Source organism: Orbicella faveolata, unplaced genomic scaffold (genome assembly GCF_042242905.1).
Source record: "Orbicella faveolata isolate gen_17 unplaced genomic scaffold, um_ofav_v1 contig_14, whole genome shotgun sequence".
Classification (NCBI taxonomy): Eukaryota; Metazoa; Cnidaria; class Anthozoa; order Scleractinia; family Merulinidae; genus Orbicella; species Orbicella faveolata.
In genome coordinates, this window is record NW_028301541.1 from 14,742,501 (window position 1) to 14,770,000 (window position 27,500).

The 27,500-nt window shown below is 38.2% G+C and overlaps 2 protein-coding genes and 1 long non-coding RNA gene across 3 annotated transcripts in view; 1 reads left to right on the forward strand and 2 right to left on the reverse strand.

The window, feature by feature from the left end:
- The window catches only part of LOC110061718 (nucleotide sugar transporter SLC35D1-like), a 19,223-nt gene extending 16,695 nt beyond the window's left edge, over window positions 1-2,528 (forward strand). Inside the window, exon 13 of the mRNA XM_089286738.1 lies at window positions 1-2,528. This exon is cut by the window's left edge and continues 1,428 nt beyond it. The gene's annotated coding sequence lies outside the window, so the exon portion shown is untranslated.
- LOC149114133 (uncharacterized) overlaps window positions 1-27,500 on the reverse strand; it is a 477,513-nt gene that overhangs the window by 351,473 nt on the left and 98,540 nt on the right. The window lies entirely within an intron of this gene.
- LOC110061724 (uncharacterized) lies at window positions 15,771-23,867 on the reverse strand. Its single transcript, XM_089286739.1, has 11 exons — window positions 23,407-23,867; window positions 22,817-22,936; window positions 21,541-21,726; window positions 19,722-19,777; window positions 19,240-19,402; window positions 18,431-18,527; window positions 18,122-18,197; window positions 17,582-17,707; window positions 16,726-16,893; window positions 16,473-16,530; window positions 15,771-16,110 (listed from the first exon to the last, which is right to left on the reverse strand). The coding sequence occupies exons 1-11, from the start codon at window positions 23,824-23,826 to the stop codon at window positions 15,997-15,999; spliced, it is 1,584 nt and encodes a 527-aa protein (XP_089142865.1). The 5' UTR covers window positions 23,827-23,867; the 3' UTR covers window positions 15,771-15,996.

Consider the following 27,500-nt stretch of genomic DNA (forward strand, 5'->3'; position numbering starts at 1 on the left):
TTGTACTACACCATTAATGCTTCAATTAAGCCCCTGTGACTCGATTTGAATTTTAAGTAAAGTTGAAGTACACCTTATTTCTGCAGTCTGACGGCTGGTAATCAATCCCATCACTAAAAAGACATAACACTCAAATTTAAAGTAGCGAAAAACTAGTATGCTAATAAAGTAACTAAAGAAATGGGTTATAAAAAGGTATATCAAACAAATGATAATTTGAAGAGAAGTTCTTTTTTTAGTCATTGAAAGACTATAGGGTGTCGCCAACGTATGTTTGCTACGTTGGTAGGGGCCGGCATTATACAAGCGTTTGAAGAGTTGCTGTACTTTAATACTTATTGATTGACAAATGTGCTCTTTCTAACTCTTCAGACCTAAATGTAATTCATTAGCTCTGAACGTAAATATCAGTAGAAAGAAGTGCATACATTTAAAAGTCTTGGAGCTCTTGCTGCTTGTTGAACGGAAGGAGGGGATTAAATGGAATGATTACTCTAACTTGTTTCATAGTTTCCATTAAATACAGAGAAGTATACCAAGGGTTGTTTCGGTAACGTGGTAAATACTTTTTTTATTTTATAGGTGTCCGTGAAATACAGACTAGATAAACAATAACGTCTATCTGTCCTAAGAAACAAGCAGAGGGTTTTCAGAGAGGGAAGTCCGCGGAAAATAATGAACTTGAAGGAACAGATTCAGAGCATGATCTATGTCAGTAGTATATTTTTGAAGGCAAATGGAGACTGTTATGGCTATTACTCTTTAAATATTTTCTGTCTGCGAGGAATCGGTCGCGCGGTCAAACTTAAGACTAATATTTTTTTTTCCGGCTTTGAATAGATTCATTCCTATTTGGAATCACACCAAAACTTGACAAACACAGCTAAACTTTTTCTTTCTTTGTTTCAATCACTTTATTGACGCCACACTAATAATGACATTGCTTATATCGATGAAGGAGCTAAAGCTAAATTAATTACTGAGCACTTGGTTCAATCCCATTAACAATAACGGTAAACTAACAAATCATTATAACAACCTTACTAACATGCAGAAAAGAAGTAAACACAACCTTGTGCAATAATGAGCAATTAATGAATAACAAGGGGAAGATACGCCGGAATATCTTAACTTCTCAAACTCATTACTAATGCAGAAGATATCAAACATTTAGACAGTATTTCATCAGCTATCCAAACACCTCTAATTTCGTCAAAAATACTCTGCTGCGCGTCGTATTTTCAACTCTATTCTCGGTGTTTGGAAATCCCTATGAAACACTGTCTCTCGTGTTTGATATGCAGTCGAACCTCCCGTAAGCAACCACCCAAAATGTCAAGCCTAGGTGGTCGCTTATGGGAGGTGGTCGCTTACGAGAGCTTAGACCATAATCGGTCAATTTCCTCATTACAATATGATAACTGCCGAGACTTAAGCCATGCATCAATGCTGATGCAATGTTTTATTCGTGTAAAAGTCAATTTCGAGAAAAAAATTCGGTTCTTCCCATTGAAAAATTTCCCTTTCTTGTACTAACCAGAAATACAATAATGTTACGATACCTTATTATCCATTTTTCGCTCCATTAATTGTCAAGTGGTCGCTTACAGGAGGTTAAAAAGAAAGGAAAATTTCAAACTTTTAGCTCTAAAAGTGGTCACGGTCGCTTACGAGAAGTGGTCGCCTACAAGAGGTTCCAAATATAGTGATTTGACTCGGAAACTTATGGTATTTTGGAAAACTGGTCGCTGAGGAGAGGTGGTCGCAACCGGACGTTCGACTGTATAACTTAACTCGTAGTTACTAATGATAACACTTTCTTCAACTTCATCAGGTGCGCTATTGACATATTTCTATTTGTGGCCACAATAGACCAGTTTAGATATATTAAAATTCAGCCTAAAACAATAGACCTCATTACGAGGCTCTGGGGAATAAACCCCACAAACTCTGTAGTCATTCCCCAGAGCCTCGTGCTGAGGCCTATTGTGCTAGGCTGACTTTTAATATATCGAAATTGGGCAATTCGTTCATTGTCTTTAACACTCTGGAAACGCAATTGAAACAATAAAAACAGGAGTAAAAGCTCTTTTCTGTCCGCAATAGAAAATATTTTGTTTCCCTAGAATCAGGAGACGATAAATTAACCTACAATGGTTTCTATTTGCATTAATGCTGAACATTACTTCTTAGTCATTGGATTCAGTAAGTGCTATACCTAAGAAGGCATCTTCAGACATGCTCCAGTTTTTGGCCGCGTGACGTGACATGCTCAAACCGATCGCGAGGGAGAAATATATTCTATGGATGGTAATCATAAACTCCTAAAACTATTGCCAAGTTGTCTGTATATGTATATATAAATATATATTTATTAGTGTACTAAATACTCCCAAAGATAGAAACTATAGCATTTCTAGCATATTTTATTTACCAGTAAAAATGTATTTTTGTGATAGCATCTATTTATCTGAGTATCTTGGGTTGGATATCTTGGGTTGACAAATAAAGTCCTTATTTCAAAAGTATATGAATAATTTATACGCTCATAATTACGATAGTGCCTTGTAGTTGAAAGAGCGATTTTGCCGGGCTGGGGTTGGCAAACCCTCAGCGTATTTGAGGCCCCGTACACACCAATGCGTTTTCGTTTGACAATGCACGCTTTTTGAAGCGTTTGCTCCTACCATCGTCTACTACAGGGAGTCGAACCTCCACTAACGGCCACCTCTCGATGGGAGGTCTATGTATTCACCTTTAGTTTAAGCTCGCTGAAACGGCCACACAACGGCCACTGAATCGCGTCTCGAGCGTTCAAATAATCTCTCGACAACGGCCAGTTAATCGATCAACGACTAACAAACTGCACAAAAAAACCTGATTTGTCTACTGTAAAAGGTGACGAAACTTGATCCATATCGTGCGTCATCGGTCTTTGTCTCTGGTTTATTGATATATTTTTTATTTTGTTATGTATTTCCATGCTTCAATAAGCGTTTTTTAACCCGTTAACTGGCAAATTTCCTCAAAAAATGCTGTTTTTTTCTTTACCTTTAGCTCGTTTTTTTGGCTGCCACGAACCTAAATTGGCCTCAACTTTGCTAAAAAAGCAATTTCTTACCGAAGAGCAATATTTCCCTGAGGTTTTAAAGTCTTGAAATGGAACCTTGATCGATTTTAGGCGCAATGGGCCATTTTACCACCAATTTTGCACCAAAAACTGCTCACCTTTTTTCAATTATCTACGGTCAGAATGCGGTTGATTTTCAAAACGGGTAGTTGTGCGGATAGATCTATCCTAGCTCTATTGTCTGCTTATCAAGAATATCTATTGACGCCTTAATTGATGACGCCACAAGTGGTACAAAGTGCATGACCCCTCAATCGTAAGAAAACGTACGATTGCTAGTTAACGGGTTAAAGATAAAAATGTTGCACCCCCAAAAGAATATGTCATATTACACCCCTACCTCCCCATAACGGCCACCTTTCTACAACGCCCTCTTTCTTCTCTCCCCAAGGTAGCCGTTGTGAGGAGGTTCGATTGTACACTGAATATCGACAACGTTTGTCGTCATTAGCAAAGACGCATAGTTTTGTTAACGCAAACCAGAGTGGAAAGATTTACTATCGAAATGGTGTGAACAGCGAAATCGGAACATTTCTTAAACGTTAGCATCATTCCCCTTACTTGCGCATGCGTAAGGTGGTTGTGGTGTTTCCTTATTCCGTGTCTACGTTGTTGAACGTTTTTCGTGTAGACGGCGTACGCACGACAACAAACGCGGTTATACTCCAGGTTGACCGAGACACAGCATTGGGTTACTTCGTGCATCTTTGATATTGCACAACCATGTTTAGTTATGGTCAACTAATAATTGTCAAAACAAGGTATCCGCTGATCAGTATCGTGACCATATCGCAGACTTAAGTTTTCAGCTTGTTGAGGTCACTTTTTTTTTTAAGTTGACCGCTGACCAGGTACTGGTTTCCGATTGGACCTCAGGCTAAAGCCAGGTTAACTTACTGCAATCAGGAACTCCGCTGTTAGGCTTGGCTAAATAGATATATTCGATTTTATATAACAAATTCCAGAAGAATTGTTCTTATGAGTCAAACGCGAGATTTTGGTAGACAAAAGAAACGAAAAATAAACAACGTTCAATTTAATGGTACACCTAACTGAACCAAACCCATCACAGCAAATTTGCAGTAATTCAGTATTTGCAGTTCTGAAGTTGTTGCGGAATATTTCCTTGACTTCGCTGTCTCGATGAGAAAGGAAAGCCATAAAAACTACACAGAGTAGTACAGTCCCTGGAGTTCGAAGAAGAAATACGAGGCTCGGTGATTTGTAGAAATGGACCGCAAATTAAAGTGTAACGCAACAGAGAAAGTTCCTCCGATAATTCCGAGGAAAATGAATGCTAAAAGACTTCCTATAGTAGAATGTACTCTTGGGGCCATCTTTTTTTACAGCTGAAAAACCTGCTTTAGATCTAAAGTGCTTTGTCATACTCTTATCAGTTTATCTTGGTACTTGTTTTTTAGTTAATCTACACAGCTCGCAATTACTCATGAATCTCAGATGTGTTCCCCTGTTAATCAGTAGCTAGAATCCCTCATTGGTGGTGATTGATTTGATTGACAGCCCCGCTCTCACGCATGTGAAAGTTTGTAAATCTGGACGATTAATTGCGACATCCTAATTTCAAACTTAGTATGTGATTTCTTAGCAGTCTCTCCTCCCTGGTCTAACTCTTAAATGAAGGGAAATCGTCGTTACTAAAGCTTGTAGAGTAAATAAAACAAACGAAAACCGTAGAACACGTTAATTTCATATATGCTGCGTTTTGTTCTTTTTCAAACATGAATTTAAGCTAAAACGCTAGTATTTTTACACATTGCGATGGACGCGTCATCGACACAGTCTGTCAACATTTCAGAGACATTCAATGCGTACCAGTACAGAAGTTATAAGTTAGATTTCTGCTCCGACAATTTCCACGTCTTTCGATTTTCGCGATCTGGTAAAGGGGAGGTTGATGTGTATCGTTTTATTTCCAAACATAGTTCAGATCACTATTTCATGCATGATGACGCATTGATGGCGAGGTGTGACAAGGGATCGTAACAAAAAAGCACATAGTAATCTGAACCATGTTTGTACACAAAACAGAATGTGCCGCATCGTTACTATCGTTTATGGAAACCCTAGTGGTAATTATATTCATCATGACAAATATTCCGTCCAAGATGATAAATACTATTACCACGATCCCCTGCAGGCGCATCTCAAAGGGGGAATAATTTAGATTTAGCCATTGCCACGTGATCATAAATCAAACAATGCCAGCGCGCGTTAGATTCGACTGAACGCCAGCCATACATACAACAAATGCTATTGTTTACGTCAGGTTTTTTGTTGTGCTCAATGTATTTTAGGTGTTGCTAAAATCACTTTTCTCTTGCTGTTTTATATATCTTTTGGGGTTTTTGTGCAACGGTTTGTGATAACCTATCGGAAACACGGCTCCAAGTTCGAATAAAAAAAACAGACTTCTATTTAATAATTTGTCTTATTTATCTATCAGATAATGACAGACAAAGAGCAATCGTATTCTCGCAGAAAACAGCTGTTAGGCCAACTCAAATGTGTTAATTTAATGGTGCAACTAAAGTAAACCAAATTAAAACCTCCCAACCATTAGAAGTAGTGTATATTAAAGGTTGCGCTTTTAAAATGACACGTGTGTGGAAAGTAAAGTCGTGTTTTGGCGTCAAACAGCGACTAGGGCGAATAAAATACACTGAAGTTAGACATTACCGGCTGAAATAGAAGTAATTGTAGACCCCAACCATTAAAAGAAATTGTTATTAAATACATTTATGAAAACATTACACGCGGGGATTACCTCGAAGAACTTTGCGTTTTGTTTTAATTACTGGAAGATGCGCGTGTAGGCTAAAACCAACCTTGAGTTGGTTTAGTTTGTAAATGTGGGCGTGTTTATGAAAAACAGACGGGCGAATCTAAGCAGCTAATTTATGGGGTACAAAATTTGCATATGAACTTATCCGTGAAAGATTGGCACTTGTTTATCATCTAGTTTCATGAAATGTTCTTCTCAAAATTATTTCAAAGAGTTCACGCGTTTAAAAGTTTTGCTTTATTATTTATTTCTTAACTGAAGAGGACATTAAATTAATGGTATGAGTAGACACATGACGTTGATCGTATTTTCTTACAAAATCAAATTTGACAACAAATTAAAAACTCTATTCTGTTCAATGAATGGTAAATTACTGCTTACGAAAGTTTACCAAAACACCTTTCTCGAAAATATAGGCTGGCATTCCCCATTTCACTGTAAAAAATGTGTGAAAATCCCAACTGACACAAAAAAAGAAAAAACAAAAACAAAAACAAAAAAACTCACTCGGACCCCAAACCCCGTCGGAACTGTGTAAAATAAGCTTCCTCTTTTGTTTTGTCTGTTTGCTTTTGACGTTGCTGACTAAGGAAAAAGTATATGGTAAACAGCAAGCTATACTTTGGAGTTAATCTTGTGAAAGTCACGCGCCCTTGCCAATATTTGAAAAAAATCATGTGTTTTACAAATGTGGATGGGGAATGGTTAATTGGGTAGGCAGGAAAAAATGAGAGTATTCGCATATGTGTTTCTGACGCGCTGATTAATGAGATGGCTATACACATTTTATATTTAGTTTTTAGAAATTTTTCTTCTTAAAATTGTGACTTGGAATTCCCACGTGCAAACAAAAAAAAAAACTCATTTAAATCTTATCAGGTGGTATTCATCGTCTGATCTCTCCCGTGGTGCTGCTAATACTTTTCATTCAAGATATTTGATATGAAGTAAATTAAAGTGTCACCCAGTCTGCTACGTAGAAAATATTAGACCAGTTATAAGTTATTCCGATTGTCTGATCTTTTTATTGCCCCCTCGTGCACTTGATATAACCTGGCACTGTCGTAGAAAGTGAAGCCGTCTTGGAGCCGAATGGCTCATAGCTGCCGGAGCTTATCTCGGTTTCTGTAGCATGAAGCGGCTAGGAGTATTTCTACTACCCCTGGATGGGATGCTAGTCCATCGCAGGTCACTCCCCCGCAATTTGTTAGGTTTCCCCAATAATTCGCCGGTACCCATTTATACTCCTGGGTGGAGAAAAGCACTGTGAGAGTTAAGTGTCTTGCCCAAGAACTCAACACAGTGTCCCCGGCCAGGGTGCGAACCCGGACCGCTCGCTCTCGAACGAGCGAACGGCCATGAGGCCACCGCGCCTCCCACTAGCACTGTCGTAGATGACTTGTTAACATGGGGGCTTTTTAAGTATTGCTCTTTTAACCTAATTATTTCATGACCTTATACACGAAAATTTTTTGGCATTAAGCCGGCAGTGCGTTTATTAGAACGTACTATTTACAAACAAAATCTTACTTGTTGTATCGTACTCCCCAAGATCTTTCCTAGAAAACGATTAATTTACACTGTTTTAAATGCGAAGTTTTACAACATGACGTATCCTTTAACATCAAGAAATATATAAAAAACCAGTCGAATGCGGACCGTTGATCGAGTTTTCATTTATGTGTCTTCGCATTAAGTTGAGTTGCAAAAATATAGCATTAAATTATTGTTAGTGGAATTTTCTCTCCGTGTTCAGTACTCAATGTTTTTTATCTTCATTTTCTTGTCCTTCCTGCTCACTTTTCGCTTCTTCTCGGTTCTGTTTCGCTTGTTCTTTTTGGTTTCCATCCGCAATTCCTCCGTGGGTATAATCATTCCTTAAATCAGTCATTTTGGCTGTAATTTCCTCCGTGATCACAACAATCTCTGTTCGATCAATGTCGGATAGAAAGTTCTCTTCATTTTCGACGCGGTTGTTCGGCGATCGCGAGCATAACAGATAAGAAGTTAGAAATCCACTGGCAAAACACTCAGCATACTGAAGAAAAATCCACGCAGAAGCCATTTTAATGCAGGCAGTGACACTGACAGGCACTGAGATGAAAACCCCCCCACAGTTCGGCTGAAATGGAGAACTTAAAAATTTTACAAAAGAAGCGGAAAAGAAAATACTGTTCGCTTCTCAAGAGGAAATAGATTCCTTTGTCCAAATCACGTTTTTTGCCTTGTTCAATATAGCTTTTACGTTTTTTTTTTTAAATAAATTTTATTGAACCAGTTGATGGTTTTGTTAAAGTCACGTTTTTCGTGTTGCTCAATATCGTCCACGCGTATTTTGGTACATTAAGGTTCGTAAAAAAAAAAAAAAAAAGATGGCGACTGGTATCCTTACCCATAATTCTTATATTAGCGCACGAAATTCTTAATAATGCTCATAAAAACGTACAGAAAAGTTCTTTCTGGGCTGCGTAAGGTTCGCTTGGTATTATGGGAAAATGTACTGCAGCTATCTTTTTTTTCCTACGGAAAAATTGGGAAGGTTTAAATGAGAATTTTTTTCATACGTGAATCCCAAGTCACAACTTTCCGAAAATTTTCAAAAATTCAAAGATGAAAAGTATGTAGCCATTTCAGTAATCAGCTCTCAAAAACATTCATTTGATATCAAAAACTGTACCCTATTTTTCCCGCCCACACAATTAACTATTTCCCACGGACATTTGTGAAACACATGATTTTTTTTATTTGTTTGCAAGGGCGCGTGATATTCAAAAGATAAGCTCCAAAGTAGGGCTCACTGTTTACGTGATACGTTTGAGAGAAAATTTTTTGAAACTAAAGGATGATAAACATGTGTCACCTCTTTTTATAAGAATGTTGCTTTTCGGCTGAATATTTTTATTTTTCTGCTGTTTTCAGGCTGAGAATATTCTTGTGAATATTCTTAGATTGTAGAGTATAACATTTCTGTTTTCGAATGTATTTGCAATTGGTGTCTGGATGGTGTGGAAGTAATTTTGGAGCCAGCCTGCGGGCATAAAAGCCCGATATGACGTACATAACGTCTTGCAGAAATGCTTTTAGCATTGAACATACAACTATTGCTGTTCAGTTTTTGTTGCTTTTGGCCAGTTTTGCCGTTTAGAGAAAAGAATAATTTTATACGGCCCAGCTAAAAACGTATAATTGTATTGTATTTACAAATTTTCAACACAAAAAACTCTATATTTTTTCGCATTCCCAGCCCCAAATTTGTTCTTAAAATATTCGTAAAATTTCGCAAATTTCAGCCTCGCTCGATATTCTTAACAAATATATTCTTTAAAAACAAGTGTAATCTTTCACGGAAAAATTCATAGTTAAATCTTTGACAACCATAATTTAGCTGCTCAATTTTACTCGTCTGATATCCATAACTCGCAACCATTTATAAACTCTATCATTTTCCAGAAATTAAAACAAAATGTACAATACTTAAGGAAAGTCTTTCCGTGCAATGTTTTCATGAATATATTTAATAACTTTTTTTAATGGGTTGGTCTATAATGCCGTCTATTTCAGCTGTTAAATTTTTAATTTAGCGTATCTTATTTGCCCTAACAGCTGTTTGACGTCAAAACATGATGAGTCTATTTCTCACACACGTTTCATTTAAAGAGCACATCTCTATCGCCACTTAATGGGGAAATGAGACCCGCCACGAAATTGACAAGTCTGTTATAGCCGGCCTGAGGCCGTGCTTTTGACTGGTTAACGCAAACTATTTGACAGAAAACTTCAAAACTAATGAATTTAGAACGCCTTAAATATATTGAGCACTACAAAAAAAACGTGACTTATAAACGATAACTGCTATTTCTTTTAGCGGGTACAAATATTTTGCCAATCGTTTCTTTAATATATATATTTTTTTATTTGTCCCGTTCACCCGCACTAAGAAGTTTCTTCATTCTGAACGTGCGCCTCTCACTGTCACTCGCTGCATTAAAATGGCTTCCCCTGAGTTCTTCTCAGGCTCTGTCCACACTAACGGGTCTTCAAAACAATGTGTTTTCGATGATTCGTTTTCGTATCGAAATGGATGAATAAAATTCGCGTCCAAATTACCGTTTTTCAGTTGTTTCTTTGTCCACGCTGAAACCTTCAAAAACTGTAGGCACCCAATGGGGAAACGCCCCAGCCATCTTTCATGCATGTGCATGAGATGTGAATGACGTTCACGTTTTCGAAATGTTCCGATTTTGCTGTCCACGCTATTACGATGGAGTTCCGTTTTACAAATGTCTTAACTCTGGACAGCATTAACAAATATATGCGTTGAAAACAATGAACGTTTTCGATCGTTGTAGAGTGGACGATAGACAAATAGGCATCAAAAGGTGTGCATTTTCAAAAGAAAAAAAAAAGAAAAAAAACGCATTGGTGTTTACGGGACCTCCTCGAGAGTTTGGGTGTGGTCAGGAATGATTTGCTTGTCCCTCTCTCCTTTCATCCATGAGTCCATTGTAGTTGGAATTATTCCTCAGATCTGACATTTTTTCATACATATATTCTGTTTATTTGCCTTTTAACCTAATACAGTAATTATTTATAAATATTTCAATGTATGGCGAGATGACCTCTAGAAACCATCAGGCTTTTAGTTGAGGCCACCTCGTACGTAACAATACGGTTACATAGATAGTGCTACAATGTGCGGCTTTGCCAGTTCAGTAATTATTTTCCTAAAAACTCTAGCAGTGTTTTTCTTAAAATTGGGAAAACTTGACAAAGAAGTGATTGTAACAGGAAGGGAATTCCAGATCTTTGGACCTTGGTAAAGAATTGTGATTTTTTTCAGATTAGTCCCGCAATGATTTTTGCTTCAGATTCCTCCATTGATACAACACTCGCTACTGGTATATATCATCGTCGGCTGACCACACCCAAACTGTCAAGGAGGCCCCGTAAACAAAAGAAACCTTTGATGTCTTTTCGCCCATTGTCCACATTACAACGATCGAAAACGTTCATTGTTTTCATCTAAAATGCATAAATTTGAAAACGCTGCCCAGATTGGAGACATCTGAAAAAGGAGCCCTAACGTAATAGTGTGGACAGCAAAATTCACATGCGCATGCATAAAAAATGGTTGTGGCGTTTTCTTTATTGCCTGTCTAATTTTTTTAACGTTTTATTGTGGACGAGGAAACAACTTTGAAACGATAATTTGAACGCGAATTTTTTGATCCGGTTTGGTTCAACAAAGAATCATTAAAATCGCATCGCTTTGAAAAGACGCGAGTGGCAAAATATTTGCTCCGCTAAAGGAGATAGATGCTTTTTTAAGGAGTCACGTTTTATGTTGTGACCGATACATTTTAGGCGTTACTAACATCACTTTTTTTATTGCTATTCTAAATATATTAATTTTGGCGTTTTCTGTTTAACGGTTTGTGTTAATCTATCAAAAACCCTGTATAGCAGACCTGGCCATTTCATTGTTGGTCTTTAGTAACAAGCAAAGTTGGCCATTAAAATGAAACGTGAGTGAAAAACAGACTCATGTTTTGGCGTCAAACAGCTCCTTGGACAGATAAAATACACTAAATTAAAAATTTATCATTAAATGAAGTTGTTATTAAATACATCCATGAAAACATAAAACGGAAGGACTTTTTTTAAGTATTGTTCCTTTTGTTTTAGTTTTTGGAGGATGATCGATCTCGAGTTGGTAGAGCTTATAAATGTGGACGTGTAACGTTGTGAATATCAGACGTCCACAAAGATTTGCAAATGAACTTGTCAGTAAACGATTGACACATGTTTATCATCTTTTAGTTTCATGACATTTTCTCCCAAAAAAAATTCGTAAACAGGGCTAAACAGCGAGCCATACTTTTAGAGCTTATCTTGTTAAAGTCACGCGCCCTTGCGAACATTTGAAGAAAGTCGTCATGTATTGCACATGCCCAAATGTGAATGGTAAATGGTTCACTGTGTTGGGGGGGGGAAACAGGAGTACAGTTTTTAATTCAATAACGAATGCATGTTTCTGAGAGCTCATTAGTAAGATGGCTATATAACTTTTATCTTTAAATTTTATAAAATTCTCGGACAATTGTCATTTGGGATAGACTGTGCAAAAAATTCTCGTTTAAAAAAACTTATCCGGCGGTGTTACCAGTTAAGAAACGAAGTTAGTCCGTGCTTGCTTTAGAAGAAAAAAGTCTTCTGTGGTGCTGTTAATTCATATAATGCATGGTACTTGACATGGAGTAAGTTGAAGTGTTTTATTTTGAAAACTGCCTTGATTTCGAAAATTTTATCACCAGGTCTTTTTAAGACATAAAGAATACTAGACTATCCAGAAGTTGTTCCGCCGGATTATCTAAATTAGTTATTGCCCAGTCGCGCGTGTTATAATCTTTCGCCGTCGTCTATGAATTGTTGCAATGCGGGATATTTAAAAAACATTACCCTGCTATTATTTCATGACCTGGTCCACCAATTTCTTTGGCATTTCGTCGCCATTTATTTATTAGAACGTACTGTTTACATACAAAATCTGACATGTTGCATACTCTCCAAGTCTCTCCAAGCATTTCTAGAAATCAATTACTCTGAACTATTTCCAATGCGACACTTTGCAATACGCAGTGAAAAGTATCCTCTAATATCTAATAATATAAAAAAGACTCAGTCGATTGTGGGACCTAGGTTGAGTTTTGTGTTTTCGAGTTAATTCGGGCTGCATGCATGCGACATTCAATCATTAAATTATATATTTTTTTTGGATTGTCTGTCTACTTAATCACTACTCAGTGTTTTTATCTCCCTTTACTTGTTCTGCATATTGTTCTTGTTCACTCTTCGCTTCTTCTCGGTTCTGTTTCCCTTGTCCCTGTTGTTTTCCATTCGCAATTTTCTCGTAGCTATGATCATTCTTTACATCACTCTTTTTCGTTACAGTTTCCTCCTCCGTGATCACAACAATCTCTGTTTGATCAATGTCGGATGCAATGATCTCTTCTTTTTCCACGGGTTTCCTCGGCGATCGCGAGCACAACAAATAAGAAGTTAGAAATCCACCGGCAAAACACTCAGCATACTGAAGAAAAATCCACGCAGAAGCCATTTTAATGTAGTTATTGACAGTGATAGGCACGCTCAGGGATGAACAAACCTTTCCAGTTCTGGTGTAATGGACGAATGAAACATTTACCAAAGAAACGGAAAGGAAAATACTGTTTGTGTCACAAGAGGAAATAGATTCCGTGCTCTAAATCACGTTTTTTGCCTTGTTCAATATAGCATTGACGTTTTGATACAAAATAAATTATCAAACCAGTAAATGGTTTTGCATTTTTGTTAAAGTCACGTTTTTTCATTGCGCTCAATATCATCCAGACGTGTTTTAATACATACATGTACATTAGAGTTTGCGTTAATCCAGTTGATCATATTGTCTAAGTCAATTTTCTCTGACTGTTTCACTATTTCAATTTCTTTTTTGTAATAGTAGCGGTTTGTGTTATATCAACCTGTTCCTGGCGATCGATTTGCTGGAAAACCGGCGCGCAAAAATCAACTAAATAAAGGCTTCGAACAAGCACGTGTTAAACCATCAGGAACAACTCAAAAGCCGGAATCGTATTGTTCAAGTACGATTTGTCTTATTTATCCATCAAACAAAGGTTGCGCTATCAAGGCCCCGTTCACACTACGTCGGAGGAATTTAAAAACCGAAGTTTCACTCTGAAAACGCATCAAATGTTTTCCGTCCGCACCCCGCCGGAGAAATTTGAAAACGCAACAACCACTGGTCATTTCGAATTTGAGTTGGTGGAAAACTCGTTTTCGAAAAGTTCCGATTTCAAAATGTTTTCCGTCCACACGAAAACGAAAAGCCGGTGATTTCAAATTCCTCCGGTTTGAAGAGCGTTTAGGAAAAGCTCCGTTTTCGTGAGGGATTAGTGTGGACGGTAGACCTAACCGTAGAAATTAACAACGCTTTCAAATTCCTCCGACGTAGTGTGGACGCGGCGTAAAAAGACACGTTTTTCAAAAAATAAGCTCGTGTTTTCGGCCAAATCAAATGTGATAATTTAAAGATGCACCTAAAATAAACCGGATTAAAAGTTCCTCAACCATTAAAAGACTTATTTTATAATAAGGTTGCGGTTTTAAAATGTTATGTCTGTGAAAAATATACCTTCTCCTAGCGTAAAACAGCTGCTAGGCCAAGTCAAATGTGACAATTTAACGGTGCAGCAGTAATAAATCGATTTAAAACCTCCTAACCATTTAAAACATTTCTTATTAAAGAGTGTGCTTTTAAAATGAGACGTGGGTGAAAAAATAAACTGTCTTAAGAGTCTGTCCCAGCGTAATTTCAACAGCCGTTAGGCCAAATCAAATATGATAAATTTAAGCTGCAGGTGAAATAAGCCGGATAAATACGACTCAGCCTTCATAAGTAGGTTTTATTAAATGCATTCATTAAGAAATTACCCGGCAAAATTACCCGTAAGTCCTGTGCATTTGAAATGAACAAACAATAAAACTACTTGAAAGTGTGCGCGAAAGAGTATTTTACAGGAAAAATTGTGAAAATCATCCCAGGAAGATTTAACGACAATTTTTAATAACTACAAATTATTCATAATATTAAAGAGACAGCCCATTAACTTACACGATACAAACGATGATCGAGGAAAAATGAAGCAGCAATGCTCTTTAGCGTAAGGACAACATTATACATTCTTAGCTTTTCAAGTATTAAATTAGTTTCTCTGAGTTTATTTGATAAAAAAAAGTTAAGCACCACAAACTATAAAATGGAATATATGATAGCATTCTGCGAAATGTTCGTATTGTCTAGTGAATGTCTAATTTTTTTTCCTTTGCCCGGTCCAATACTTAGATAATATTGGGTCAGTGATAAGGCAATCAGATTGGCGTATTTAGTTATTTTCCCTCGTGTAATATGACTCAAGCTTACGTGGATGAGACGCCTTTGAATATAGTCAGGGCATGTTGCCATGACTACATTTATTTTTAACAAAGATCGCCTTGATATTGATTCACAGTATAGCTAATTCTCACACGTTCTTTAGCATTCAGCCGCCATTTATTATAACGTGCCATTTGTTAACAAACAAAGTCTTGTTTCAGCGTACTCTCTAAGCTTTCCTAGAAAGTAACAAAGCTACACTGCTGTATTTCACGGTATGAAATACCGCTTGCTAGCAAAACTCAGGCGAGTCGCAGAGAGGATCCTAGGTAGATTGGAAGATAAAGACGCGTATATACTGAGCATGTTTGTCCTTTAAAAGAGCCAGCTTTAACTCGCTGTATAAGATATTCATCATTTCTTCATCACAACTGGGCATTTTAAAACATTTTTTAGTAGCATTACATGTACTAGTCTGAAATCAACCCCAATTTATAAAACAAAAACCAGGCATTTACTGAAAGAAATTTGAGGTGGAGAGGTGTGCGCGAGGATATCTATTTTAAAGAAAATCTCCTTAGACCTTACAAGAGTCTGAGTAGTCAATGCGGAAGCAATGGTCGAGTTTCGTAGCGCGCGGAATGTCACTCCACTCCCTCCCCCCCCCCCCCCCCTCCCTTGCCTCTACAAAACTATAACCACCCCTCAAAATTGACTATTATGGTTTACAAATTCATGTCACCTTCATCAACTTCAAGTTGATAATCAATTAAGTTTTATAATTATTAAATATTGTGCTGCATTTGAGAGAACAGAGCAGAAAACTAAAGCAACCAATTCTAGATATCTATACATGCCTCTAATTTTAATTTTACTCTCAACAAATCACATCCTTGAGGTGTGACAAGCTTTGTCGACTTTGGAGCTTCTGCATAAACCGAGTTTTCAAATCAGACTACAATGTGGTTAACTGTCGACTCTCTTTATGCCCATCATGTCCAGTTTTTTGTGTTTCCTTTTTTTTCCCCTTGTTTTCGCGATATTGCCTCCAGTTACGAATAAGGCAACCGCAAGTAGTTCTAGCTATTCTGAAGCTGTTCTTGGTTTCACTGATCCACCAATGACGTATCATTCCTTGTTGTTAACTGCAGAGCTACAAAAAGTGATTTGGAAATTCTGATCTAAGAGAGACTTAAGTTGACGAGAGTGTTCACGGTCGCTCACTTCAACCATTACTTTTGCCTGCAAGAGAATAAACATAATAAAAATTCGGCAAAAAAAAAAAAAAGGCGACTAGGAAGCGATTCGGCATCAAGGCTGGGATACTCTTGTAATGCTGTCAACGACATTTTTCTCCCCTGGTTCACGAACGACAAAAAAAGTCCAGGCTGAACAGGGTTGGTACAGATTTCACTGCACCTCAAGTGGTGGTCAAGTGTACCTCAAGTGCCTAAGTTGTGCGAGTTATCAAATTCTTAGCTTTGAGAGTGTTGGCGATCACTATTTTATGCGCGTCTCTGGAGTCTTTTGCCCTGAACTCGGAATATGATGATACAGCCTTAGATTTTAAACGAAGCAAAAAACAAAAAAAAAAGCGCAGATACCTGTAGACATAGCACACTTGGATCATTCCATGCCTGTTCTTGGCTGACATCTTTAATACTGTTGAGATCCAAAATACAACAAAATTAAACACCTAGCATCTACATTTCCAAGACAACTGACAACTCTATTTCAGCTGGTAGGAGAATTTTCTGGTACAAACGCCTTGCATCGCTGCGGCTGATTACTATGTGCAAACGATAGAAAAGGAAAAATGCGTTGTTTTTATTCCTTGGATTGGAAACCTTTTCTTACACGGCCCCTGTTGATGTTATCAGCCGCAACAGCGTTGCCATGGTACTCAGCCGATCATCGATCCGAACCTCAAATCGTACCAGTCTTCCATCCGTCGTGAGCCCTCGGGCAATTACCCGTGGAAGAAGGGCGGGCTCCATGTTGCCCTCGCTAAGAACAACTACCACCCTGAAAAATGAGAAAGGAACAAGACTTGCTAAATGCAGATTTCACTATAAAAGAAGAAGATTCAAATGATGGCGTGAAACTATTTCCTCTATGCTATGGAGATTTGACTAACAAGAAAGCGATGGTTGTCTAGGTTTTACAGTATGGCGCATCTGTCACAGCTGTGTTTTCACTCTAATATTTTAAGTCTGCGTTCTCTATCATAGCATTTGGTTGCTTCCCGCCATAATGTGTAGCGTCCCGTAAGTCCCTTCAGTTTTTTTTTCCCGCCACTACTAGTCGCGTCCGTCATCTTCTCAAGTTGTTTCCCGCCAAAACGTGCGCTGTGCACTCCACGGAACAATGCAAACAGTCCCACTGAAAGTTTTCAAAAAGATGAAAATGCGAATTTTGTACGTATTAGGGGTGAAAGTCTCCGGCGAGCTCGAGTGATCTTCAGCAATCTTCGGAAATCTTCCAAAACTTTCGGATGAGTTCTGAAAATAGTCGGAGGTATTAACAAATGTTCGCGTGATATTCGTTGATCTTGGGAAGGATTCGGGAGATGTTCAGAATTTCTTGTGGTACACCATGATATACCACACTGTGATATGTACATATATAGGAGATCGCCCATCATGGACTGGTTAGATTGCTGAAAAGCCATTTCATTGGTGGAATATTCAAGGTGTGTAGTATTTAATCTCACCGTTTTCCCTTGAGTTCAGGCAGGTATCCTCCAATAAGAGCCGTTAGCCCAGCTGCACCATTTGTTTCTAAAACTACTTTCTCATTTTCTAACAATCTGAGCATAGCTAATGCAATATGGTCTTCTCTGAAAAATAAAAACAAGAACAACAATTGATCGGGTTGATTGTTTCAATAAACGTTTGTTGCTTGCTCGAAACAATCCGAGAAAAGTAGGAATCGTCTCCTTTACGTCTCGTATGTTCTTGTTGCGTTTTTCCCACTCTCCCACTAGTTACACTCTTTGCTTCTTCACGTTTCAAATCTCAGTGATAAACGAGTGCTTAGCTCTGTGACTAAACTAGTTTTAGCTGTACTAAGCCACACTTAACCCAGCTATTAACTTGTAGATGTTGCTATACTCTTACTTAAAGTCTTCTTACAAGTTATAAACTCAATCGAATAATCTACATTACTCCTGGTTTCAATAATGGTACCATATTCTGGTTTGAAAATCATGCAACCAAACGTCGGTGACAAAAGGATGAGTAAGTGGGCATACTTTACAGTGACGCGCTTGTCCATAAGACCCTCGGCGAGTTTCAAGGGAGCGTCTGTAATCTCGCTGTATTCCAAATCTAAGAGAGACGGACGATACTAGTTAATCTCACCAGATAACTGAGTGCAATTCCAACAAGTAAAGTTTTAAGGCAACAGAAACATGCGAGTAAGATGTATATGAAAATGATCAGGCTAAAACAAAAGTTTTACGTTTGACCTTTGTCGAGCCTTGTTTTTGATTGCAAAATGCCTCTAAGGAACACCAGTTTCCTCTAAAAAGCAAGTCAAGGCATATCACTCTATGACTTACCATCAACCGAACTCAGTTTATTCGATTCAGTTGTTACCGTTGTCGTCCCATCGTGGAAGGTAGCTTTAAAATCAAGTCTTCCTTCGCTTTTCACTCCCTGCAAATCACATTACTAACGGTCACAGAAATATGACGTAATGTATCTACCGTACTTTATTATATCTCTCGGTTAGTACGCGCGCCGTGATTGGTCAAGTTAGTGGGCCGTATTCTACTGTAAGGACCACTAAAATTGAAAACTGTTTTTGTTACCAAAATGTTTCTTAACTTTTTTAGCAAGTAAAAGTTTAAAAATTTCTTTTACTTCTGAAACTGTGCATTAAAACCTGCTAACGACTTCAAAGTCAATTAATAACAACGATTTCAAATTTACTCGTTTTGCTTTCGAGGTGCGTCAGAAATTTGAAGCCGTTCCGGGTGAATAGAAATAGTTCCCGATCCCGTCAACCACACAACAGATATATAGTAAACATATATCTTACTAACCTCGTATTCTCGGTCCGCACTGTAAGTTACAAACCCTCGTTTTTCCTCTTCGATTTATGGCCCGCGCGCTTCGCGCTTGGGCCATAAATCAATGGGGCAAAAACTCGATCCGTAACTTACAGTGCAGACCTCGAACTCGGCTAGTAAGAGGTATATATCACATATTTTTGTCTCAGTAAAGGGTTTCCCGTTACTCTGCCCCAATTCTCCCCCAGGAGAACAGACAAATGATGATGATAAAAGGGTCCCCTGGTCAGTAAATACTCTATAATACTGTGCAGATGATAGACATTTTGATAAGAATTATAGAAAACGGTGCGTACGATTATTTTTATAGAAGGGTACAGAGTTTTAACAGCTACACAAGTCCCAGCCAGTAGAGTCCCTCCTCCTACAGGCACAACGATAGCGTCGACTCCTTCCAGCTGGTCCACGATCTCCAATCCCATCGTGCCTTGCCCGCACACGACATCCGGATTATTGTTTCTGAATGATATTGAGAAAGAAAAAAAAAAAAAAAAAAAAAAAACGGCGAGTTTAACTGTCATATGAAAAATGACATTATCGGTATACATGTTGCCTAGAGTTTCACAAACCATAGTTACGCAGTAATAAGTAAGATTTGTTATGTGGTTTGGTAAATATGAGTAGACCATAATTTGTCAGTCCGTAAGGATATATCTTTCATTCAACCTTAATAAAGTTTACGTGTCTAGCAGAACAGGTAGAGAAAAGATTGCTACAATTTTAGACGAAATTTTCAGTAAAACAAAAAATAAAAAACAATAACAGAAAATATTCTTACTCCTCTATGAATGTCAATCCTCGTTCTTTTGCAATTTCTATGGCCCTCTCCCTTAACTAGACAGAATTGGACACAAAAAGAAATGATAAAAAAAGTTAAGAATGATGATGAAAACCTATTTTTTTCATCATTCTAATTCCTACAAGGGCAGAATGTGTGTTTAGTTAACTACATGCACTAAGACAAAGGCAGGTATTTTTTATCTCAGTGGCATTCCGCATAAGGGACCTTAATACCATACACTTGCAATGGCTGCATTAAGCTTAAGGTTACTTCCCACCATCAGAGGCCAAAAAAAATCGTTTTTTTCTTTTATTTGACAAAATTTAAGTTCGTCATTTTATCTAGTGTTTCCAAAAGAAAAACATTAAAAATCTCAAAAAGCGGCCGAGTTATTTAGAAAAAACGTATTTTCAAATGAAGTTAATAAACTAGGAAGGTGTCACAATCTTGTCAACGGGCGAGAACCCTGGGGAAATTTTCGCGGCAAACGCTCATTGCCCGTATTTCATGTCATTTGCATATTTTTATTTACATCACGCACTTGACAAAAATTCCCGCGTGGAAACTCTTTACGCTAACTCCTATGGAAAAATCAAAAGCAGAAAAAAGTCCTTGGGTAAAGAAAACAAAAAAAAAAAACGGCCCAAAGAAGAAATAAAAAGCTCCATATTGTCAAGGAAAGAAAAGAAAACCTTGCCGAAAGCGACAAAGGCTCTTGGTTTGGCCAAACGCCTCCAACAATCTCGACATCTGCTGAAGATCCGAAGCGTTTGAATATCCTTGGAGCAAGTAGCTTTAAAAATCAAAGTCAACTTCAGTGCAGGCTGCAAACAAGATTCTTCCTCGTAATCTGGCGGAAGTGATGAATAAAATGAAACCCACCCAAGGGAACTCATTTCAGCAATAAGGGTATTTCTTAAGCTGTCCGTCAATTCCTTAACGTCCTGTTTTTCAGCGGCACATTTTCCGCCTTAAACCTTTTTGGCGCGGGTTTTGCCTTTACCTTTGCCTTAGGCGTCTTTGCCATTATATTACGTCGCCATCCTGAATTCAACTCCACTGAGCGAGATAAAAAAAACATGTTGCAATGCGATGCTTTTCCCGGGAAATCTTGATCTATTGTCATAGACACTAGGAGGTCCTGTTGTTCCATTGGTTTGCGGTTTCATTAGGCGTGATAATCTCCGGGCGCGGCACGAGTTGTTTACAAACCTTTACCAGCTAAAATCTCGCATTTGATTTTTGGAGGAATACATCCACTTTGAGCGAATTTATAGGGTATGCAGATTTGACAGATTTTCGTGAAATTTCGCCAGAACATTCCAGAGATAATGACAAACCAAAGTGTGTCGGGAAATTTTGATATTTAACACATTTTTCCCGTGGCGTCCATTTATGCAACACGTCTCGCATATTTTTAGCTACTCCAACTTTAGAAGTGGATATCTAGAAAACAAATCAGAATATCGAAAAAGCCCGACACACTTTTGTTGATTGATGGCTTGTGAATAAGACTGTGCAGCCATTTTGCCCGTACTGCGGAATCCGATACCCGATAAATTCAATAGAAGAAGCCTCGGTCGTTTCACGCCTTGCCGCCTCCTGACACTTCCTAAAAGAAAACATTGCTAAAATTGTATTTTTTTCGTAAAGTACATTTATTAAGCTTTCTTATGATATGTAGTTTGTTGGGGTTTTATTGAAACTGGCGCGCGTACAATTTTTTTTCCAGAAGGGCACTCGCGAAGGTGGGAAGTAACCTTAAATTCGGGCTGCTACAACTAAGAAAGTATGAAACTAGAATCATATTTAGCACCTTTCCCTCGTCCACTCCAGCAATCCTGGTATCTGCGTAATACTTCTCGCACATTCTGATTTTAACAGGACTCGTGTTCTCTGGTAGAAGCACAGTTACGGGAATCCCGAGGGAATTCCCTTGGTAGGCAAGCGCCACAGCAAAGTTTTCAGACGAAGTAGTGATTACTCCAAGGTTCTTTTGACTCTGTAAGTATAGGTTACCATAAAAGTTCAAATGCAATTTGAAATGAGTAAGCATAAGAGAGTTAATCCACTATATAGGCCTTAATTATTTCCAGAATAGTCCTTTTCAAGTTATTTTTAGACATGGTACCCAGTTTTTCCTAGGATAATGTCACCACGCCATTTCAAGACCCTCCTGGGATAACTAGAATGATTAAAACAAAACAAACAAAAAAAAAAAAAAAAAAAAAAAAACTTAAGTGGGGTTGAAGGGATTGTTATTAGCGGGATTAAATCTGTTACCCGTCATCTTCTTTTGATATGTAAAAAACTGTGGAAAATTATGCGAGTGGAACTATGGAAGTATTCCCACAAGCACTATTTGTTGGACCAGTCCAGTAACAAGTGCTTTTTTTCATTTAAAGGAGCTCAGTTATGGCATCCTGAGTTGTTTTGGACCTGTATAAAATTACCTTAAAATTGAAGGAATGCTGAAATTAAAATAGTAGTTCACCAAGATAGAAGAACACCAAAGAGATAATGATAAACCATTAAGGAACAAGGATAGTTTTAAATGATGGAGAAAATTGACATGGATTAGAAATGACGAACTTGAAAACTTTAGGTTAAACATTTCAAGCAATGAAAACCGTGATGTAGCTCCATTAAGAAAATAAGATATGACACACTTTTGGAGGTCGGTTGGTAAGGTCTTTTGCAGAAATGTTCTGCTCTTTTAACAGGTGGTTTGACCGCGTAATTTCACGTTGCTTTATTTGCAAGAGAGGATGAAGGGAGAAAGATAGAGCTTATCCCCAAGGCAACCCTCTCAAGTTCTTTCTTCCACGAATAATGTCACCATGTACGTTACGTGGATATTTTCGTGGATGTTTTCGTTGCGTGGGTGTTTTCGTGTCCACGTGAGCAAAATCGTGTGACACGTTTGGATTTTTTCTCGAACCTCCTGGGATTTCCGAATCCGCGAGTGATCTAAATATAACTTAAAAGGGATTACCTTGAGATCAGCTGTATTACTCTTCATGCTCTCTTTATTTTACTATTTACTTCTTTTTTAAGTTACCTGATCTTGAATGAAAAACGTCTGACCTTACCTGATGTAGTCGGAGTAATGCATAGCGAGCACCCCTATCATGAAAACTGCCTGAAGGGTTTTGGTACTCTCTTTTGAAATACACATCGACTTCGTCTATCTCCGGAATAGAGGAGGCTCTCTAAGGACAAAACATCGCTTTTGGGTAACACTGAAAAAACGTGCTGCCGAGTTAAATGTCTGATTCACGTCACTGACTGACCGATCGACCGACCGACCGACGGACCGACCGACCAACCGGTTGACCTATGAACCGACCGACCGGCCGAACGCCGACCGATAGGCCGACAGAGTGTTCGATTGGCCGAGCGATTGATCGATTGATGATCGATGAGTCGATTAAAATGAAATGGCCAAATTAGTTTACCTGTTATTATGATAAGACTTTAATTTTCTTTACGGTGGTTAATCAATCTTATTCAACTTCAAGTTATTTCAAATAAACTAAGTGTTTAATTTTTCCGCCGACGCAGCAAAATAGTTTCTTCCCAAAATAGTAACTTTCCTCGTCCTAGTGTGATTTCCCTCATAAAAGAAACATGTGTAGGCTAAATAAACCCCATGACTGTTCTATTCTAGCTATAATTATACCTCACATGATGTCCTAGGGACACCTTCGCGAATCCAGAACACGGCAGTTACAATGTCGGAAAGCGATGCCAAAGCGTTCCTCTTTGCTCGTTCAACGCGGCTGGCCCACATCTTATCAATGTTCCATTCTTTCACTCTTTCCTTGGCGTTCTGATATTTCTCTATCAGTTCACTTAAATTCGGTTTTCTAAAAGCAGATCTATTACCAGTTCCTAAAATAGAGTGTCGTTTCCCAGACGTATGCGGCTTAAAACAAACTGTTTCGGAGTTATTCTTGGACTGTTCTGTTGGGCTTGGTTTTGAATCGTCTAGGATCGGATCCAGAGAAAGGCAAAGAGACTGAGCAAACAAAGCGGTCGGCTCATCATTGTTATTTTGACGAGCTTCTTCCGATAACTTCGGATCAAAATCTGGTTCCATGTCTGTGAAACTATCGCCTCGCGGGAATTTTTAAAACACGATTGTTACGTCAAGGTTAGTTTCGACGTCATTGTTGACGAGACAATGCCAAAGTGATTACATCACAAATGTAATCAATTCTGATCACTCAATGATTGAATCAAAGCATTAAAATTCCATCAAAAAGTAGAAGGCCGATGAAAATATCGTGTAAACGAGGTATTTGATTTAAAATAGAATGGCAACGGAATTGAAGACTCGGAGGAAATCACGTGAGCCGTATGACCAATCGCTGAACCCATTTGCTCAACCGCGCACTTCTGTCGCGTTTTCAGAAGAACTCAGAAACAGGTTAAAACAAATGGGTTTTGGTGGTGATACGAGCAAACCTGTTGGCATAGAGTTTGATGATATTGTAGCAGCCTCATTCAGAATTCGAAAAGGAGTTGGAAAGACACCATGTGAGGTAACTTTAACAAAACGATAAACCTGGAATTTTGTGCCATATTTAAGGGCTGGGGCCCGTTTCTCGACAGCCCCGGAAACTTTTCGGTCCGGCAAAGCCGTTTTTAGTTAATCTGCACCTAAAAACCGAGAGGTGTACACGCCTGAAACTCCTTGTACGAAGGAACCTTCTGTTCATATTAAGAATGTGTGAATAAAACAGCTCTGAGCTTTCCGGGTGCGAAAACTTTTCGGGACCTTCGAGAAACGAGCCCCTGGTTTGCACTTGCTCTTTAGCATAACTGATATTAAGCAAAATACACAAAACAGTAAGGTGCTGTTAAGTAGCGCCGTTTGTAAGGAAAGTTTCTAACAAAAGGCGCTTATTTTCAACATCATTCTGTGTCTGCATGCCTTGTTTAGGCTTAGGCTTATGCTCTTGTGAAAACCAGCCTTATATTGCCATGAACTGTTTCACTTTATAGATTATTTGTGCGTGCACTGCACGTTTTTCAGCGCACGGGTTTTAAAATAATTATTGCCGTAGTTTCAAGTCACGTTATTTAAGAAGTCAACGTCAGTTTTTTTATGCGTCTGTCCTCTTATTGATGATAAATTGCGTCATAACATTGTCGTAGTGGGTGTGGAACAACAAGCCGCAGGCGAGTGGTTCCGCAGTAAACTTTGAACCAATGTTATGACGAAATTTATTTTCAATTAGAGGACAGACGAATAAAAAACTGACGTCAATTTGTTTTTTACAATAACAAGACCCCAAAATGGTCAAATGCCGGGATAAATGAGGGGAAAAGACGCCGTAAACTTGTCGTAAACAAAGACAAGTGAATTTTATTCAACGTGACGCGAACACTGTCGATAGCTTTTCTCGCTTTTTGATTGGCTACTTAAAAAAGTCAATAAAATCTCATTGGTTAAAAAGTTGACAGTTTGACAGCTGAAAGATGAACTAGAAAGCTTGCATGAATTAAAATTTTATCCGTCTGTACTCTTATTGATCATAAAAATGAGCCAATTAGCGCGCGAGAAATTAGACAGTTATTTTAAAAATAATTTTTGACGTGGTTTTAAGTCCGGCTATATATGTGGTGTTTAGTATTTAAATATCTGTAGACTTTTGTAAGATCAGGTGACTGCGGAAACTTAAAAGACAAGTTACCCTAGCTTTTTTTTTATGTGATTAATTGCTCAAAAGCTTCAATCGTCATTATAATATTTGTATTTTTTAATGTATTGCAGAAATGTAGCATTCCAGAATTGAGTAACATGGAGGTTTTTTTCAAGAAAGAAAATTTGCACCCATCAGGGAGGTAAGAAAATGAATAAATAAACGAACTAACAAACAAATGAATGAATATTTTATCTACGTTAACTTCATTGACAACCCATGGTCAACTTTTTTGTGCTATTTGTTTTCAGTTTTAAAGAGAGAGGAGCGATGAATTCCTTGTTACTGTTATCTGAGGTGAGTATTAAAATACAGAAAGAGATGTTACACTATTTAATTGTGATCCTTAATATCTAACGTAACATATCAAACACGAAAGACCGTGTTTGACCACATTACCAAACACCGAGAAGAGAGTTGAAAATACGGTATTTTTGGCGAACTTTGAGGTGTTTGGAAATGTAGTCAAGCACTATTTAGAGTGTTTGATATATCTTCTCAATCAAGACTAAAACTAGGGAGAAAACGGAGAATTAAAATCATTAAAATCTATGCTAATTCAGATTAGATATCTAAACACCGTCACGGTCTTCATTGCTTTGTTTGAACTCGATGAATTATTAATGGTTTGTGGATGCTGCGTAAAGTTTCATGACTGGTGGATTAAATCCAGTTATTCAGCAGTTTATCAGGCGAGAAATAATAGGTTTTTTGAAATGCAAAGTCCTATCGCCGATATGGTACTGTTCAATTTTTTTTTTTTTTTTTTTTTTTTTTTTGCGTTCGATAGAACGCAGTTCTAATCGCATAATGCAGAAAAATTCGAGATCTATGAATCTATCTGGGGACGCCAATTTGGCCTCCCCCAAAAAAATTCTTCAGGGGCGAATGACGTCATGTCCATGTTCGTCCATGTGCTTTCTTTCGAGTGTTGTGCAGTATTGCGGACGTTCGAGTGTCGAGGAAGCTTATTGTGGACTGTAGCGGATACTGAAGTTGTTTATTTAAAGTTCGAAGTCAGTATTAATGGCATTTAAAAACCTTGCAGACATGTCTTCACGAAATGTGTACGACTTTTCTTACAAACAGAAAGCTGTAGTTTGGCTGCTTGTTGTGTACCCTCTTCTCTTCGACCGAAACCAATGCTGCATTCTGCTGAATAAATCAAAGGAGGAAACGAGTTTCACTTCGCTGGCCTAGATTTCTGTGCACAAACTACGTTACGTTAACCCTACTAAAGTGTCTAGATAGGAAAAGAGTTCAACTCCCACAGGGTTGCTTTGGTACATCAACATGTCCTCCGTTTCATTGCTTCGGAAGTGAAAATGCCCTGTAGCTGTTACCCCAAAGCCGAGGCGATTCAAAGTCGTGTTCGTAAACAAAATAATTGTCCTAGTTTTGATACTAAAAGTACGTCGTCTCGCATACCGACATAACGAACAGGATTGGTGTCGATTTACACGGTCGGTATAAAACATGCACTGCGGACTACGGACTGCGAACTGGGTATAAAACATAGGCTTATGTATAAAACGAGGACTAAACATTACGGAATGGACTTAAACGCGCGCGGACTCAGGTATAAAATGGGGACTGCGGACTAAATGTGGCCTTCCGACTGCAATCCATGTTTTTTACTGACCGGTAGTAACTAATATTACACAATACATGTATAAACGAGAACAAACCCTCTCGTATGCACATGCTTTGCGATCAATTCATTTGTTTTCGCCACTGCTGAAGGGCGACCAATTTCACGCCTACCTAACAGCTCAGGCACAAAATGCTGTCCCTAGAATTTCTGCTTTTTTTACATACTAAGCCTACCAAAATTCGAACGCACTCTTTAGTCTACGATTACTACTAGTTTTTTTCATTGAAAAAATAACAAACTTGAAAACTTGAGTTGACACAATTTCAAATGACCTTGTATGGTTAGCAGTAAAGGCAGGTAAAGTCTTTATACAAGCCAAGTGGCCCATTAGGCCGGAGTTTATCCCGGTTTCAGTGGCATTAAGCGACTAGGAGTATTTCTACTCCCCCCTGGATGGGATGCTAGTCCATC

Coding starts and splice junctions, on each gene's coding strand:
- LOC110061724 (XM_089286739.1), bottom strand. CDS start 23,826: ATGGAACCAGATTTTGATCCGAAGTTATCGGAAGAAGCTCGTCAAAAT. Junction 19,778..21,540: donor CTGGAGTGGACGAGGGAAAG/GTGCTAAATATG, acceptor AATTCTGTCTAG/TTAAGGGAGAGGGCCATAGA. Junction 16,111..16,472: donor CAAGTGTGCTATGTCTACAG/GTATCTGCGCTT, acceptor ATTCTCTTGCAG/GCAAAAGTAATGGTTGAAGT.